Here is a 16,883-nt window from a genome sequence, read left to right as displayed (position 1 = left end):
ATTTCTTCATTCATTAATTCTCTCTTCTTTTGTAAAGTTTGGAGCTGCTTCTGATCTTCTAAATATTGCAAGTATTTTTGTCTTGCATTGGAAACATATGTCCTCATATTTTTTGGATTATCAATATCGTGAACATTATTACCAGTTGCTTGAACATAATCGCAAATTAATCTTTGCGACACATAGCAGATTTCTTTTAGATTCTCAACTTCAATATTCTTGTTGACACTAAATCCCCTCTCAACAGATGCTTGTCCGTGGCTCATTAAGAGCAGAACTTCAACAGTCTTCCACAATTTCAAAACTCTGATTTCATATTCTGACAAAGCAGTTCATCCAGCCTGGATTTTTCCGCATCAAAATCAGTGAATTTTGATTGGTTCCCTGAAATTTCATTCATGAAGGCTGAAAATTGCTGCAATATATCTTCGCAATCATTTTCGCATAACCGGTTAGCTTCAATTAATGAATGCAAAATATTTTTCATTTTCGTTAAACACCCACTTTTATCTGTAGCCATACTTTTCGGATTTAGGCAAGATAAGTTGCGAACTAAACAATACTGAATTGGAGATTTTTCAACAATTTTATCAACTAAACTCACAAGAAACTGTTTACATTCCATGCGAGTGTCGAAAATGAGCCGGTCACTAACTTTTTTTCGTTTTCTGTAGAAACTTCAATTCCTTCTCTGCGACAAAACCTAAGTCAATTTTATCAGCAGTCTTGTGAATTGCAGGATCTTGCATGTCCAGCTGCAAGAGCTTAAGTACTGTATTAGCAGGCTTTAGTAACTCAGGTTTAATAAATCATTGCAAAAGAACATCCAAAAATTTCTTCACATCTTCACATAAAAAGACAAGCCATTGGTTTGTCTGTCTGATACCGCACTAGAAATGGCTGAAGAACTTTAGTGAAGGAAACAAAAACTTTTAATTTTACACCCAAAAGATTATCATTTAAATGCTTCTGGATGACTGCATAAGATTTACATGTAGGTTTTGTATATTTCTTACTTTCTACAGCTTTAACATATTTTTCAATGTCAGGGAGTAACTGAATGGCACGTTCTGCAACTGTAACATTGTCCAGCCACCTATGTGGAACAAATTTGAGTGGCAATGAATCGTTTTCTGAAATTTGAAGGAAATCTTCACGCCTTGCAGGTGAATTTTTAAGTAAACTATATAAACTAAGAAGAAAATCTTCAACTTCCCACGTGCTGGCTACAAAACCAGTCTTGAATGCATTATGGACAATGTGCAAAGCACAGCTTCCTATATTTAGGAGCTTTTCCCCAAATTGTTGTTGACAATAGTTTTCGAGCAACTTGTAAAATTTCCAGTTTACATTTGGCCCATCCATTGAAACTTGAACAGCTAAAGACAGTTTCAATGATTCCACAGACTTAAGCACAGCTTCCAAAATGTCTTCTGCAGTACAATGGCCCATGAATACTGCACTGTAAAATGTAGTTTTGACTTTGTTTTGCTCTCAGTTCCTGATAAGTAGATCCAGTTGCTTTTTTTGTCGCATTTCATTTAGGCTTTCATCGAAAAGCAATACGAAAGGTTTATTTCTGAAATTTTCAGTAACCATATTTTTAAAATATGGCCCAAGACCGAAAGTTGCATAATATGCTGTTTTATGCTCACCGCATGTAAATTTCCCTGCAATTGCACTATCAGGAAACATGCGATGGAAAACCTTCTCAATATCTTCATTTGATTTAAAAGATGCATGATTCTCAACTATTTTAAAGGTCCATATAATTTCTGCATCTAAAACATCGTTTTTAATCACATGATCTTGAAGAGATGAAGAAGATTCCAAAGTGTTCATCTGAGCTGGTTCACGTGTTTCCGAACTTTTATTAAAAGTCACAGATATACTCTTAGCCGTACTCCTTATTTTGGTTAACTCATCATGCATTTTACTTTTTAAATGGCTTTTGAGGGCACTTTCTCCCATCGATGCAATGTTGAAGGTCTTGTTGCACAAGAGGCATTTTGCAGAATGCACATCTGTCAAATGATATGCCAACCAGTTTCGATAGTTGGGCATTACCAACCACACATTATTAAAAACACATTTGGTCATTTTAAAAATGTCCAGCAGCAAAATCACTAACTTTAAAGCAAGATACACTTCATCTTTCAAATCATGAACAGAATACGGAACTGCATCCACTTTCTCCCAGCGAACTTCAATATTTTCCCTTTTCAAATGAGATAGTGGTTCAAAGAAGAGGCAGGTTCTAAATTCCTAAAATTCGCCCCCCCCCACCCCCCATTCTTCCCTAAAATCTGGATTGGGTATTGAAATTTACTTGTCACCAAAAAGGGCTGGTTAATATGGTCAACGATCTCTGATTTGTTTAAAAATGGGCGCCAGTTATATTAAGGAAACGCCCTTTTTGTTTGGATGAGTTCTGTGGCCGCAAAGAGCGGACCGACAGCCAGTAGCTAGTGCACGCTATATCCGTCTTAATTTGTGGGAATGTCAACACAGGAGACATCCAGTCTGCCTTTGCAGCCGCGCGTGCGACATCAAAGCGCACACGGCCAAGGGCATCCTTAAATTTCTAAATGTGCTGACATCTTTTGTAGGTGTCCGCTACTCAGGCTAGTGCCGGACTAAAGAGATAGGTGTTAGTAGAACGATGTAAAAGGGGGGAAGTAGGAAGCTGTCAAGTGTCAATCAACGACCAGACAAAACTAAGAAGAAACTATTCAGGGCTCCCAACACATTTTAGCTTCAGAAAAGGGTAAAAGAGGACCATTTTCAATGAAAAAGGGGACTAAAGAGGACCAGTTAGGATCAAAAAGAGGACCTTGGGAGGACCACCCATGAAGCACCAAAAGGTTGCCAGCTGCTAAATTTGTGAAGATTAATTCGTTAATTAACTATAATAACGAGATACAATTCTTTTATCACCAGTGAAACTGATTTCTTTTTTTATCCATTGATAAAAGTGCATAACATTGGGGGGGGGGGGGGGGCACTTAGTTCAGCACTTAAAGCAGCCTCTTTAGAACTAAATAGGCATAATGATACATTTTGACGTCTCACTGAAGGATAGGTGAAGTTGCACTTCATCTTTATTTAGTTTTAAAAATTATTTTTATGTTTTTCTGTCTTTTAATGCTTCTTAATATAACGTTTATCATACACCAAACAAAAAAAAAAAAACTTTATTCTCTTGTTGTTTTCCCCAGTCTCTAATTTTGTTCCCATCTTCATCAGTTTCATCTAACTCTTTGCTAAGAAATTTGCACTTCCTCATGACTCACACTGAAACCTAAAAAATATTGTTTTGATTTTCAACAAAGCTACAACTGAGTTTATAATAAAATTATTTTATGTTTGAATTTTAATTTTAATCTCTTTATCACACGGTTCATACCCTTTAAGGAGAAAAAAAATTTAAGCACTTTAATTGTAAAAAAATGTTTTTCAAGGTACTACCCTAAATTCGCACTATAAATATTACATGCAGATTTCATTTAATGCTAACATATAAATAAAAGAAAGTTATATAAAAAGTATACGAAAAACAAACTGCTTTTTCTACAAGAGACTTTAATAAAAGATTTACTGTATTGAAAGTTTTCCTAAAAATTGTTTGAAATGCTTAATCACAAAGAGAAGCAGATCAACTTGGATTTAAAAAAAACTCCATGATTGCAAGACCATCAGTGCTTTGAACTTTTATGCGGGTGGGAAAGGGGACTGATTCCCCTCTTTAGCAGGCATCATGACAATGAAAAAAATGTACAAAAATTCACCTTTATAAAATTTTATATTTCAACTTTGTTTTAAAATACAAAAACTAAGTTAAAATGTTATGCACTCAATTGTTTACATTTAATATTCCCCCCCTCCCCATAAGAAACAGTAATAACCGAAAATAAGCTAATAATAATTAAACTTGAGTTTGCAAGTTAAGGTTGCAAAAACTAGAAATTTGAATTTAAAAAAACAATAATAATTTTTTAGTTATTTAAATAAAAATTAAAACGAGTTAATCTAATGCAGCATGTCAAAACAACTTCAAATTGCCAAAAATATAAAAATATTTATTAGATGCAAAACGATTGAAAGCTCAGATAAGCAAATTTTCACGAACCAAGTTCAATTTTGGCATACTTTCCATAAAATAAGTTTATTTATTTTCTACTAAATTAAACACAAAACATGCTAATCTTAGGTAGCATTTGGGAAAATAACATTCGATTGGACAAAATATTTTAATATTTTCATGATGCAAAAAGATTGAAATTTCAAACACTAAAACCCATTTTCCGCAAAGTCCAAGTAAGTTCAATATTGCAATGATTTCCAAAATAATTACTTCGTTAATTATTGAAATTAAGTGAAAAAATAAGTTAATTTAAAGTAGTATATGTCAAAATAACTTCCCATCGTCATAAACATCAAAATATTTACAAGATGCAAAAGTATTGAAATTTCAAACGCGAGAAGCAGTTTTCCGAGAAAATCCGGAGTAAGTTCAATGTTGTCATGGTTTCCAAACTAATTCCTTCGTTAATCATTGAAATTAAACGAAAAATAAGCTAATCTAAAGTAGTATATGTCAAAATAACTTCCTGCTGTCAAAAACATCAAAATATTTACAAGATGCAAAAGGATTGAAAATTTCAAACGCGAGAAGCAGTTTTCTGCGAAGTCCGATTAAGTTTAATGTTGTCATGGTTTCCAAACTAATTTCTTCGTTAATTGTTGAAATTAAACGAAAAATAAACTAATGTAAAGAAGTATATGTCAAAATAACTTCCTATTGTTAAAAAAATCAAAATATTTACAAGATGCAAAAGGATTGAAATTTCAAACGTGAGAAGCAGTTTTCCGCAAAGTTTGAGTAAGTTCAATGTTGTCATGGTTTCCAATCTAATTCCTTCGTTAAGTATTGAAATTAAACGAAAAATAAGCTAATCTAAGGGTAGCACATGTCAAAATAACTTCCGATTGTAAAAAACATCAAAATATTTACAAGATGCAAAAAGGATTGAAACCTCAAACACAAAAGCAATTTTTCGCGATACTGCATATCGAACCTATGTTCAGAAAATTGCACTGATGAAATATTTTTAAAAGAATTACAAGCAATCTAAAGTATGCTTTAGATTGCTTGTAATGATTTTTGAAAGAATCAAGCAATAAAGAAACTTTTCATACTTTTTCAAGGCTTTCAAGCAATTGGGAAAAAAAACTATATTTTTCAGGAACTTTTCAAAGTTTTTCAAGGGCGTAAAATTTACGGCACATATGCACCTGTAAAAAAAATGGCGCATGCGCCAGGAGATTACTTCCGAATTTATTTGCAAAAGAGGTGGTTCATAGCAGCGTTACTATTACAGTCAACGCACGACACAACAGTCTTAAGAGCTTGGGATCCAATGAAAACTTTGAGATGAATATTCGAGTTATCGAGATCCGAGATCGGAAAGTTCATTCGTTGTTGCAAACGCGAGGCTGCAATTCCGAGAAATATCGGTAGCACCCTGCTCCGAGATTCGACATCATAACTCTTCCCCCCAAACCTCTTTTTTATGGATTTTTCATGCTGCAGCGGTTTGAAGGAGTAATGACGTCAATCTGAAACGAAATAATACGGGAAAAGTCAGTGGTTAAGGGGCCGCTGCCGCGTGTTTGGGGTGTACATTATTTTTGAACACAATGGAAACTTTTAAAATCTGATTTTTTAAGTAAAAACAATAAAAAAGCGGACTAATCGGACCAAAATGTTTAAAAAGCGGTCTAAAGCGGACTTAACCTTTAAAAAACGGACTTTTGGCGGGAAAAGCGGACCATTTGGGAGCCCTGACTATTTGAAGGTCATGCCAAAGACGCTATGAAACAGAACTCCCTTGTTTCCTTGACCTCAGAGAGTGTGAAGGATGCTCCCTCACGAATTTCTCCGTTTCTTGGTAAAGAAAGTGGAGAGAAAAGAAAAGAGGCGAGCAGCAGGGGGTCAGTATTCCAAGCTGAAAAGAACAAGTGGAGATTTTGTTGCAGGTGCAACCTCCCTCCTCCCTCGAGTAAAGTATCAAGATTATGATCAAAGAACTAAAATTTTATCGTTTTCCCCTTTAGAAAAAATAATCTGTTTAGACTGTTGGGCGGGGGGGGGGGGGGGGGGGGGGGGGGGAGGGGGTGGCAGAAATCAGTATTTTCCCCTCTGACGTAAGAACCTAAAACTTTGGGACCCTTACGTTTCATTAAGTTAATCATCAGCGGTCCCTGAAACGAAACATTTAACAAACAATAATCCATTGCTCCTCGCCTCAACTCGATGCGAATGAAAATAGTTTGTCTGTTACTACATGATTGAGTTGAAAGTTAAGAACTGCCTCATCAGCATCGCACAATAACATTCTAATTCAAATCCCCTTTTCCTCATCTTCTGATCGAGTGATAGGGGATTAATTGAAGAAAAGTCTGTTGTGTTGGTTACGATTTGCGAGCGACGAATTCATGCTGCTTCTATTTTTTTTTTACTCCGCATTTTGCGAATTACTTATTTTTTACATCACCAGATACAAAAAAAAAGAAAAAGAAAGCGAATTATTTTGTAAAAAGTCATTGGAGAGGCCTTCCACCTTGAATACCAAAGGGCAAACAAGTTCAAGGGCGCAAAAAATAAAATAATTATCAAAAAACCCAAAGGCACGTAGATTCGAAGACAAAGGAAAGGGGGGGGGGGACGAAGTCGCAGTTTCGAGGACGCAAGAAAAAAAAGGAGCACATACTCAAGTGGGGGGGGGGGGGGGGGGACAAACCGAAGGCACATGGACGGGAGGGAGCACTGGCCCGTGGGTCAGTCCTCCCCTGAAGTCATCGGATCTAAAACATTGAAACTAATGAATGAAATGCTTTGATGTGGTGCAATAAGAATGCACCGAATTGGAGGAAGTGTGACTTCCCAACAATTTCCTTGTTGGACAAAACTCGCAGCATTGCAAAATTGCCTTTTTTCACTCAAAAAAAAAAAAAAAAAAAAGAAACAGAAAAGAATGTTTAATGCCCTTTCTCATTAGATGTAAGTATATGTCTATATTCGTAATTTATCATTCGGGAAAAATTCTCAGCTTCAATCGGCAAGCTGGAAAATTCTTCCCAAGATCAAAGCACCCTTACAAATAGTTGCTTAAATGCAATGTAAAGGGGAGTCGCCAGCATAAGTTGGAAAATTATTTTTTGCCTTAAAATAAGGCAAGAAAAAAGTAAAAGTCAAAGCCGCAAAAGTTCGATTATCGAACTTCAACAACCCCCCCCCCCCCCGCTAAGGAAAAAAATCATTGCAGCAAAGAATTGTATTCCAAAAACTATTTTAGAAAAAATAATTCAAAAGACCTACAAGCTCGATGTTCAAATAGCGTTAATAATATGCCGCATTTTATGCGCACAAACACTAAAGTGAAGCTCGCCATCCCAAAAAGCATACATTACGCATGATTTCCCAGCTCGGAGCGAAGGGTAGCTGCAATCACATGGTCTTCAAAACTCGAAAACCAAGTTTCAGTTTGCCTTCCGAAAGTGCCGGCTGACTCACAGAAGACTGACCAATCAAAACGCGTCTATTTTCCCTACCCGTGCAGTAACAAAGAACAGAGCGATAAGGAAGGTGATTCACTTTCTCGTTCTTTGGCACATCGTAGAGAGAGAGAAAAAAATACAAAATTCAATGAATTTCTGAGAAATTCAAGTAGTTTTTATATTTTTTCAAGGTTTTGAAACTTTTTCAAGGTTTTCAAGCACTTGAAAATGAACTTTTCATTTTCAAGCACTTTTCAAGGTTTTTCAAGGCTGTACGAACCCTGAATTTGTTATTAAACTGAGAGGAAAAGATACAGGAGACAAAAAATAATCATTCTTTCAAAACCTATACTTCTGGGTACTAACAAAAATAAAGGAGAAAATAGGGAGGATTCACTAATAATACATACAGAAATTTTATTTCCAGAACAATTACCTGATAATCCTCCCAAAAAGTCAGACAATGTGCTTTTCCCAATGCTTTGATAAGTGATGTTCACGACATGACAAATAACTGAAAAAGAGAAAAACTTAATTATAGTTGCCAATTACAGCTTAAAAACGCATTCTAACTTCAGAATACAAAGAAAAAAGCAATGTAACAAAAATGGCAGGATGACAAGGAAACTTTTAAGGATTCTTCCAATTTCTCATGCATATAAAGGAGTTGAGCTCAGGGAAAAGGGATTACAATATTTTAAGATGTAAATTTTAAAAATAGAAAAAGAAAAACGGGAAAAAAAGATATATACATATATATATATATAAAGATATAAGTCTATTTATTCTTTCTTGTTCACTTGTCCATCATCGGATTTTGTGTATCATTGTTCTTTTATGCCCGGATGAAGGGTCTTGTTTTTATAACCTTGAAATAGCTGTTTGCAGAGTTTTAAAACTCTTCTTTATTGATTTTATTTGTACATACACATCGTCATATTTTTACTTATTTTATTTTCCAAGATTTTGATTGCTTCTTTTACAGTAGAAAAAGATTTGTCTTGTATGAACGACTTTGTATGAATGAAAAGCTTATTTAGTAAAGAACAAACAGCATTAGAAATGCTTTAAAAAGTATCTAGTCTGGCAGACCCGTAAACATTAAGATACACTAGTCCATAAGCAGTATGACTAATCAATATAACATAAGATGGGATAAAAACATGCATAAATTAGAGCACATAAGAAAAATTTACAGAAATACAAACTCTCAAAATTACTGTAAATGTAAAAATAAAATTACCAATGACTTTAAATGATGATAAACTAAACTACGAATATATATATATATATATATATATATGAAAAAAATATTTTATGCTTAAAACACACACAAAAAAGAAAATATCTCTAAAACTAAAATTGCTTCAACTGATAAAATTTTCCTAGGTTGGCATAAAGTAAGAATTAAATAACATTTTAAGCATATTTTGTGAGATCACAAAATCTATTTTTGCCACTTTGGCAAAAACCTATTTTTGCCGGGCGGTAAAAACCGTGTTTTTTTCCATGGTTTTTATCGCCCCCGGCAAAAACTTGCCAACCCTCAGTATGTTGCAGCATCACGCTGCCGAGGGCAAGAAGTATTCAAGGACAAGATGGGCTTCTTCAAGTTCTAATTAGGACCTTGAAAGTGTGAATTTTGAAGCAATAATGAAAAATTAAGTGTTGATATGGTTCTAGTTCATACGAAGGTTTCAGCATTAGAGGAAAACTTTAACACCACACTATAAAAGCTTCTAAATTATTCTTCAATAGCGTGAGGCATCAGATCAATTATCGCTGACCTGCAATGACCTATCACGGACATAACAAAAGTGTGATATTTAAGACTGGTGTAGCACCATCAGTAATTGAAAGAAGTTCAGAAGTAATTTGAAAATCTATTAAAAAGCTTTAAATATCATTGTGCTATCAGGAAACATATGAAACATTTTCCCAATGCTAGTTTGCTTCATACAAGCAATGACTTTTGAGTCTTTAATGAGCACAAATGTTTGGCATATACCGTAAAATCCCGAAAGTAGCCCCCCCCTTTTTGTGGAAAGTGAAATTACTTTAAAATCCTGAATATACACCCCTCCCTTCACCTGAAAATTTTCCGATCATCTTCATTTGCCACTCCCTCCAAAAAAAGAAGGATAACATTTTCTGCTTTAATTGAAAGCATTTACAAAGGTTTCGTTTCCCCCTCCATGTGCAGTTTTGCTTTTCTAAAAAAAAAAAGAAAACACAATGATTTAAACAAAAAAGAAAAAAAAAAGGTCTCCACGGTTTATTCTTTCCAAAATGTTTAGACTGCTTTTGATGCAAGGGCTTTTTTTGTTCATATGTATTACAAAAAAAATTTATACGATTGTACTGCTTTTTCTTCATTTTGGAGGAAGCATTTTTGTTCCGACTTGTGAAACTGAATGATCTTCAACACGGCGGCATTAAGAAAACGTGACGCCATTTTGTAAACGTGTTGCTTAAAAAGTAGCGCGAAACTTAAAAATAACCTTTTTAAAAGGAGAAATAATGTAATTGAACGAGTTTAGGATCATCAAAGATGTAAATTTTACTAAATTGAGTGAGATATTTGTCTGTGTTTACGTTCGCGAGCTTTGTAAAGCTCAGTTTTCGAAATTATGATATTCATAACGAATTTGCCGCCGTGATTGCGATTTTTGCTTCTATTCTGAAACAAGAACATTAAGATTTTGCTTCTTTTACTGTAACCTTATTACATTCAGTACATAATGAATTTTCAAGCGATAAATTATAGGAGTTTTGCCAACTTAAGGTGCAAAATCCTTTCTTTCGGGAAAAAATGGCGCCCTCATGCATTTTATTACTACTAGAAAATTATGACAGGTTTTTATTAATTAATTTTTCTCTCTTCATTTATATAAACTCTTATTTACTTGTTATTTCTTTTCTGTACTCTAAAATTAATACTACTAAAAACAATTATTTTGGCTAGTTTTTCCGAAAAATCTCGATCATAACCTCCCCTTTTGAAATCAACAAGTTTTGTTTTGAAAATAGGGGATTACTTTCAGGATTTTACGGTAATACATTGTTTATAAACACTAGCAATTCAAGAGTGCAAATATTTGAAGTAGCAGATTCTGCAAACTCAAATTTTCAAGAAAGGGCGAAAGTGGTTTAAAATATCTTTCATTTTTTGAAGAGAATGAGAAATACTTTTAACTCACTTTTTTTTGCATCAAGTTAAAAGAGCAACATACTTGCCAAACTTCGAAGAAAAAAAAAACAGGAGCTTCCCCAGAGGTAGATAAGTGATTCACCAGCGACATATATTCACAGCAGAATTATTAAATAAAACTTTCAATTAACATGAATACTAAATTTAAAGTGAAATGGGGATATTTTGCAGATGTAAGCTAATTGGTAGCAGCAAGAAAAATATACTGCAAAGGAAAAATCAAATAATGAGTGAATTTGCTTAAAGTATTGTACATTCTCTAGTCTCTACCAAAAAAGTAGATGAAAAAAAATTTAATTATTAAAATTCGAAAAAAAAAATAAAAAATCAATATATAATGAAAATAAAATATAAAATAAGTAGGTATAGGGTAGCACATGGTAAAATAACTTCAAACTTTCAAAATAAATGAAATATTTTCAGGATGCAAAGGGATTGAAATCTGCTGCCATTTTCGACAAAGCACGTGTGTTGTTGAACATGCAATGTGGAAAACTTCCAAAAATAAATTTTTACTGAATGAATTATTAATTGGAAAGATTATTTTACTCTGACATTGGTGGATGACTAGAAAAGGGCGCCATCTATTAAGATGAAGGTGAAACTTTTTAGCGATTGACTGAAAAAACTGCAAAAACGGGAGAAAATTGTAAAAAACGGGAAATTGGGAGAGGGAAGCAAAAAACGGGAGTCTCCCATTAAAAACAGTAGAGTTGGCAAGTATGGAGCAATTATCTCTACTGTCTCATTATAAAACCAATGAATCTGACTAAAAAGCTCTTTAGTTTTATTCAACTTACATTTTCTGATAGAATCTTCAAATCCTGTAATTCCAGCAACTGGGATTTTTGTATCTTTACTACGGATAAGATGCTGGAAGAGACAGCCGCAAATAAATAAAATGCAATATTTAAATTAATATTAAATTGAAGCTAAAATTTTCAATTTTAAGAACAAAGAATATATTTTACTAACCCAAAACTGAGGAAATTGACATGTTTCAAGAAGCTCATGCAAATAAACAATTCTTTTGATTTCTTCTTTCTCTAACTAACATGTTAAAGAAATAAACTCTTAACATACACAAAAGAAGTTTAGCTGACATTGAAGAAACAACCATTTAAGAAACAAATAAGGATATGACTTACTTTCTTTTTTCGAGTTTCAACACAAAACACTCAACAATTCCTTTTACAGTACTGATACTATGATACTGATGTAATACGCAATTCTCTTGGTTTGTAAGAGATTTGCTAAAGAAATAAACTCAAACCTATACAGAGTTGTCAAAGTGAAAAATCAGATTATTTTAAAAATCAAAAATATTTTTTTCAATCTTTTCATGCACAAAACACCAGGGTTGGCTTTCTGCCGGCAGAAACTAGTTGTTGCCATGCCAGTGGCAGAAACTGGTTATAATCGGTTAAAACCGGCAGAAACTGGCAAAAACTTAAAGTCGTTTAAAAAAAACTAAAGTAATTACTAAATGATATTTGTTTAAACTAAAAAACTAAACTTCATTTCATCATTGTAAAAAATAAAATGTTATGCTACTGCCCTTGATTTAGTTCAGAAAGGGAACTTTTCAATTACTGATGCTCGTAATATTTGGATTAATCTAACAAAGGTCGAAACTCATATGGGTTCTTAGGATAGAGGAATGACTTACAGAATTAAACTGGCATTACTGTTTGTAATTTGCTCGCAAATAAGCTTCATCTAAGTTGCTTGTGATTGAAATTATGTGCTTCAAGAAGAAAGTGTCAAATTTTACTTCCCAATATTAATCTAGATTTTGTACTTAATATCACAGCTTTGCAAATCAAATTGGCCCCACTTCTCGAAACTCTTTTTTCCCAGTCGAATTTTTACCACTACCCTAGTTACTACATGATGGACCAGTTTAAAAAAATATACAATTTGAAAGTTTTATGAATATTACTTGTTCTTTGATGCATTGCCTGCTAGCTCTTCTGTTGCAAGAATATTCTAAAGTTTCTCATTCTTGTATATTAAATTGAGAAACTATTTAGATTTTTAGAACCACCTTTTCCAAGAAGCAACTGCAGGATCCAAACAATGTAACATTTGATTCTGAATTGGAATAATATTGTAAATTAAACTGTGCTTTGGTTAACAATTAATTATTTTTTCCATGCATTTTCTACTGTCTATCAATAGTTTTTTTTTTTTTTTTTTTGTCATTTTGAGAGTTTTTGCCAGTTTCTGCCGAAAATGTGGCAGAAAGTGGTTTTTGCCATGCCGGTTTCTACCAGTGGTTTTAACCGCTCCGGCAGAAACTTGCCAGCCCTGCAAAACACATATGTTGTTGGTTTTAAAAGCACCAAAATATTTAAATCAAGAACTTGTAACGTTAAAAAAAAAATAAATAAAATTAATAGCGGCAACTCGTTATTTTCAAAAGATTTAATTTTAAAAAAAAGAACAAAAGCCACAAGATTTTTAGCAAAAAAAAAAAGGCTAAGGCTGGTTTTGAGAGCATATGAGTGTACTTTATGCAAATCTAACCAAAAAAATTTTTTTTGGGGAAAAAAACCTACAAAACAGTATATCAAATTTTTCTACAATGGAGAGATTATAGAAATTAAAAAAAAAAAAAAAAAAAACTTTATTTCCAGAAACCACTTATCATAAGAATTTTAAGAAACTATTAAAATTGCTCTTAAAAACATATGTGTATTTATGATAGAACTAAAAAGTAATTGAAATTATTTTGAACTAAGTTTTCAAACAGTATAAAAATTGTTGCAAGAATAACAAGCAATAGTGAAATAACAGAAGTAATATAGTTATTCTTATATAACTAATTGACATATATATGCAAAACAGATGAACCCATTTGATATCCATTTATAGAGAGCTTTTCTCTAATCAAGAACATAGGTTTTAATGAATGAATACAGCATTTTAACAATAAAAAAATAAATATATTTACTTAAGTATGCAAGTTAACTCTATTTCAAATGATTTCAGTATGTAACGAAAAAAAAAATCTTAGATTGCTTTTGTAACAAACAAATTTGAAATGCAAGAAAAAAAAAAGCAATTAGTTAATTTCAAAATAGATAAAAGAAGAATACAACTTGGTTATAAAATTCAAGAATCACTTAAGTCTGAAGAAAAGAAAACCTTTATAATCTGCGGTGACAACAAATAGTATAACGGCAAAAAACGAAGTTTTTTTTATTGAAAGTTCAATTTTAGCAATTAAATTAAAAACAAGAAGAAGTAATAACTTTTAAGCTTTCATAGTATTAATTCAAAAAACCAAACATTTCTTCTTGAAATCGTGATTACAGTACGCTAATTACTTCGAGACAATGGAATAAAGGCAAAGGAGATAAGGCATTAATGAAGGCTTCCTCTTTGAATGTATGGTTGTTTATTTTACGTAGCATTGAATGTGTAAAAGAAAATTTCAAGCTAGGTAAAATAAACAACCTAACAGACACAGAAGTAATCTTAGGAAGTTCATCCTGTGGTTAATAAGTAAGATTCAATACTTTGACGTTGAAGAAAAAAGATGCACAAATATGCGGCAAAGTATAATCGCACCTCATTAATTTTCCTTTTTTTTTTGAACAGATAATTGGTGGAAAATGCGTAAGGAATTAGAGTACTTAATTTTGTAAAGCAAAAATTTCTTTTCTCCATAAAATCAATTTTTCTCTGATTTTTTGTTACTTTTTCAAAATTCCCTGACTTTACCCTGATTAGTAAAGTTCCCTGACTTTTCCCTGATCTGTCGCCACCCTGATATACACTGAATGCATTACATCATTCAATTTCACTCATTCAAATTAAGTCTTATAATCTGAAATAAATATGCTTTCTAAAATACTGATAGAACTACTTAAAATACATTTATTAAAAAATTGAACATTAATAATTTGAGGACAAGCAATTCTGTAGCAAGGACGGTAATGACTCGGGGAAGATGGTAATGATCATGGCAGGATAGAAATGACATATACATATTTAAAATAACTTTAAGCAAACATACACTAAAATTAATGTCAAAATGCTATGTTTTTTTCAAATTAGAATATTATGACTTCAATATTTATACATTTATTTTGCATTAGATGCTGCGAGTTTCTCTACCGAATTATGTTCCTCTATTGCTAAACAAAAATATCTACAAGAAATGAATATAGGAGGATCTTTAATACCACATAAAATCTCTTTCCGTGGCTATCTGGTGCTTATCCTCTTCTGTGGACCAACAAAATTACTTTTTGTTTTTGATCTGGGCATAAAGTGGATTCTCAGACTATTACTTTGCACCACAACTAACACTTGCACATTAAAGTCTGAATTAGTTATCCTCCTATGACACATTACATTTAAAACCAATAAATTTAAAATGAAATATACTTTACAAAATGATAGTTGACTGGGAACCATTGACCATTTAGACACACGGCAGTGTGTCAGCCAAGTTCGGAAATCAGGCGACACATCTGCCAGTGTGTATCTTACACAAACCATTTCAAGCTACTTTTAACCCTCTCATTACTCAAAAACTATTAAATCTAGGTGCTTGAAATTTTGTATGCCTAATAAAGCTGCATAGCAAACCTATGATCCTAAATTTCATGATTGTGCCTCTTATAGTCATGGAATTATTAAGATCTGAAAAGTGTCATTTTTTACACTGGCGGCCTAATCGCTTTACTATGCAATTGCAAAATATTTCGCCAAATAAATTGAAACAAATGGGCTCGTCAAGCGTTTCCAAAACAAGGTTGTTGAAATTTTAAATTAACAATTTAATTTCTGACCAAAATGAGGCGTTAAACGATACCTTCGCTAAAATGAAAAATCAAATAATTAAAATTAAATTTAGAGCTTAAGCCTTTAAAATCAAAAATAACAAGCTTTAAAATTTATAAAAACTTTAGATCTTAATTAAATGCAAAATTTTACAGGAGGAGCAAAAATGGCAGCAATAATTTCAACAATTGAGAAATATTTTTGCTGATTCTGCATATTTTACGATCTACGTAATAATACCCCCCCCCCCTCGCAAACAATTTTGAAATTCCAGACAGATTTTGAGATGAGTCAGCAATTTTCCTAATTTTCGACAAATTCGAGAACGCCAAAGACCAAGCGCTAATGTACTTTGGCCTTGCTGATAAATGGGAAAAACAGACGATTATTGCCCAAAATTGGCGATCACGCCGAGTCCCCAGTTATTGAAATGTCTTCAAATCTTCTAATAAAGAGCAACCGCAAATCAGTACACTATAAAAGCAGGAAAAAAAAGGAAATCATATATTTGTATATGCTTTTGCATTTATAATTGTCTGAATTAGAACATAACCTTTGATTTAGCTTTTCAAAAAGTAATGATATCCCAATAAAACATATATGTGAAAAAGAAGCCAAGTTCAGTCGAAATGAAATTCTGTGTAGACGGTGTCGCCGACAAAAAAAGTTTAGATCTAAATGGTTACCAAGTTCCATTGCAGTTCCACATAGATGTTGGATTTTCCCATGTTCTTCAACTCATTCAGAAAACAATTTTTTACTTTCTTCGATAATGGATTTAAAACTTGGCAAGTTTGAACAAAAAGAAAAAAAAAAAAGCGGCGACTAAAACTTGCCGCAAGTTTAAAATCCATTATCAAAGAAAATAAAAAATTGCTTTCTAAACGAATTGAAGAATATGGGAAAATCCAACATCTATGTAGAACTGCAATGAATTTGGTAACCGTTTATATCTGAACTTATTTTGTCGGTGACTTCATCTACCCTGAACCTCATTTCAACCGAACTTGGCTTCTTTTTCACATTTATGTTTTGTTGGGATTAAAAATAACAGCAACCCACTGCCCAACAGGTACTTATTATGTAAGATAATTTTTAAAAAGTAAGTTTAAGAAAATTATACATCTAAAACATTACAAACAATTCAATGCACTAAATTTGAAGGTAAAAATGTATATAATTAAAAAAAAAAAAAAAAACAAAGCAAAAAATTTTATTCAATCCCCAGTATGTCATTACCATTCAAATTTTTATACTTTGTGCTGGATGGTAATGATATTTTACTTGGCATAAACTAAACTGTAGCTACCATTCC

The 16,883-nt window shown here is 32.7% G+C and overlaps 1 protein-coding gene across 1 annotated transcript in view; it reads right to left on the bottom strand.

Annotated features, from left to right (window-relative positions):
* LOC129234006 (eukaryotic translation initiation factor 3 subunit K-like) overlaps positions 1 to 16,883 on the bottom strand; it is a 32,182-nt gene that overhangs the window by 13,205 nt on the left and 2,094 nt on the right. Inside the window, exons 4-6 of the mRNA XM_054867912.1 lie at positions 11,747 to 11,821; positions 11,572 to 11,644; positions 7,997 to 8,074 (exon numbers count right to left, since the gene is read on the bottom strand). Of these exons, the coding sequence (XP_054723887.1) occupies positions 7,997 to 8,074; positions 11,572 to 11,644; positions 11,747 to 11,821 (226 nt within the window). The remainder of the gene's footprint in view (positions 1 to 7,996; positions 8,075 to 11,571; positions 11,645 to 11,746; positions 11,822 to 16,883) is intronic.

Source organism: Uloborus diversus, unplaced genomic scaffold (genome assembly GCF_026930045.1).
Source record: "Uloborus diversus isolate 005 unplaced genomic scaffold, Udiv.v.3.1 scaffold_902, whole genome shotgun sequence".
In the NCBI taxonomy this organism is placed as follows: Eukaryota; Metazoa; Arthropoda; class Arachnida; order Araneae; family Uloboridae; genus Uloborus; species Uloborus diversus.
Note: the sequence above shows the minus strand (reverse complement) of the source record. Positions and strands in the feature narration are given on the sequence as shown.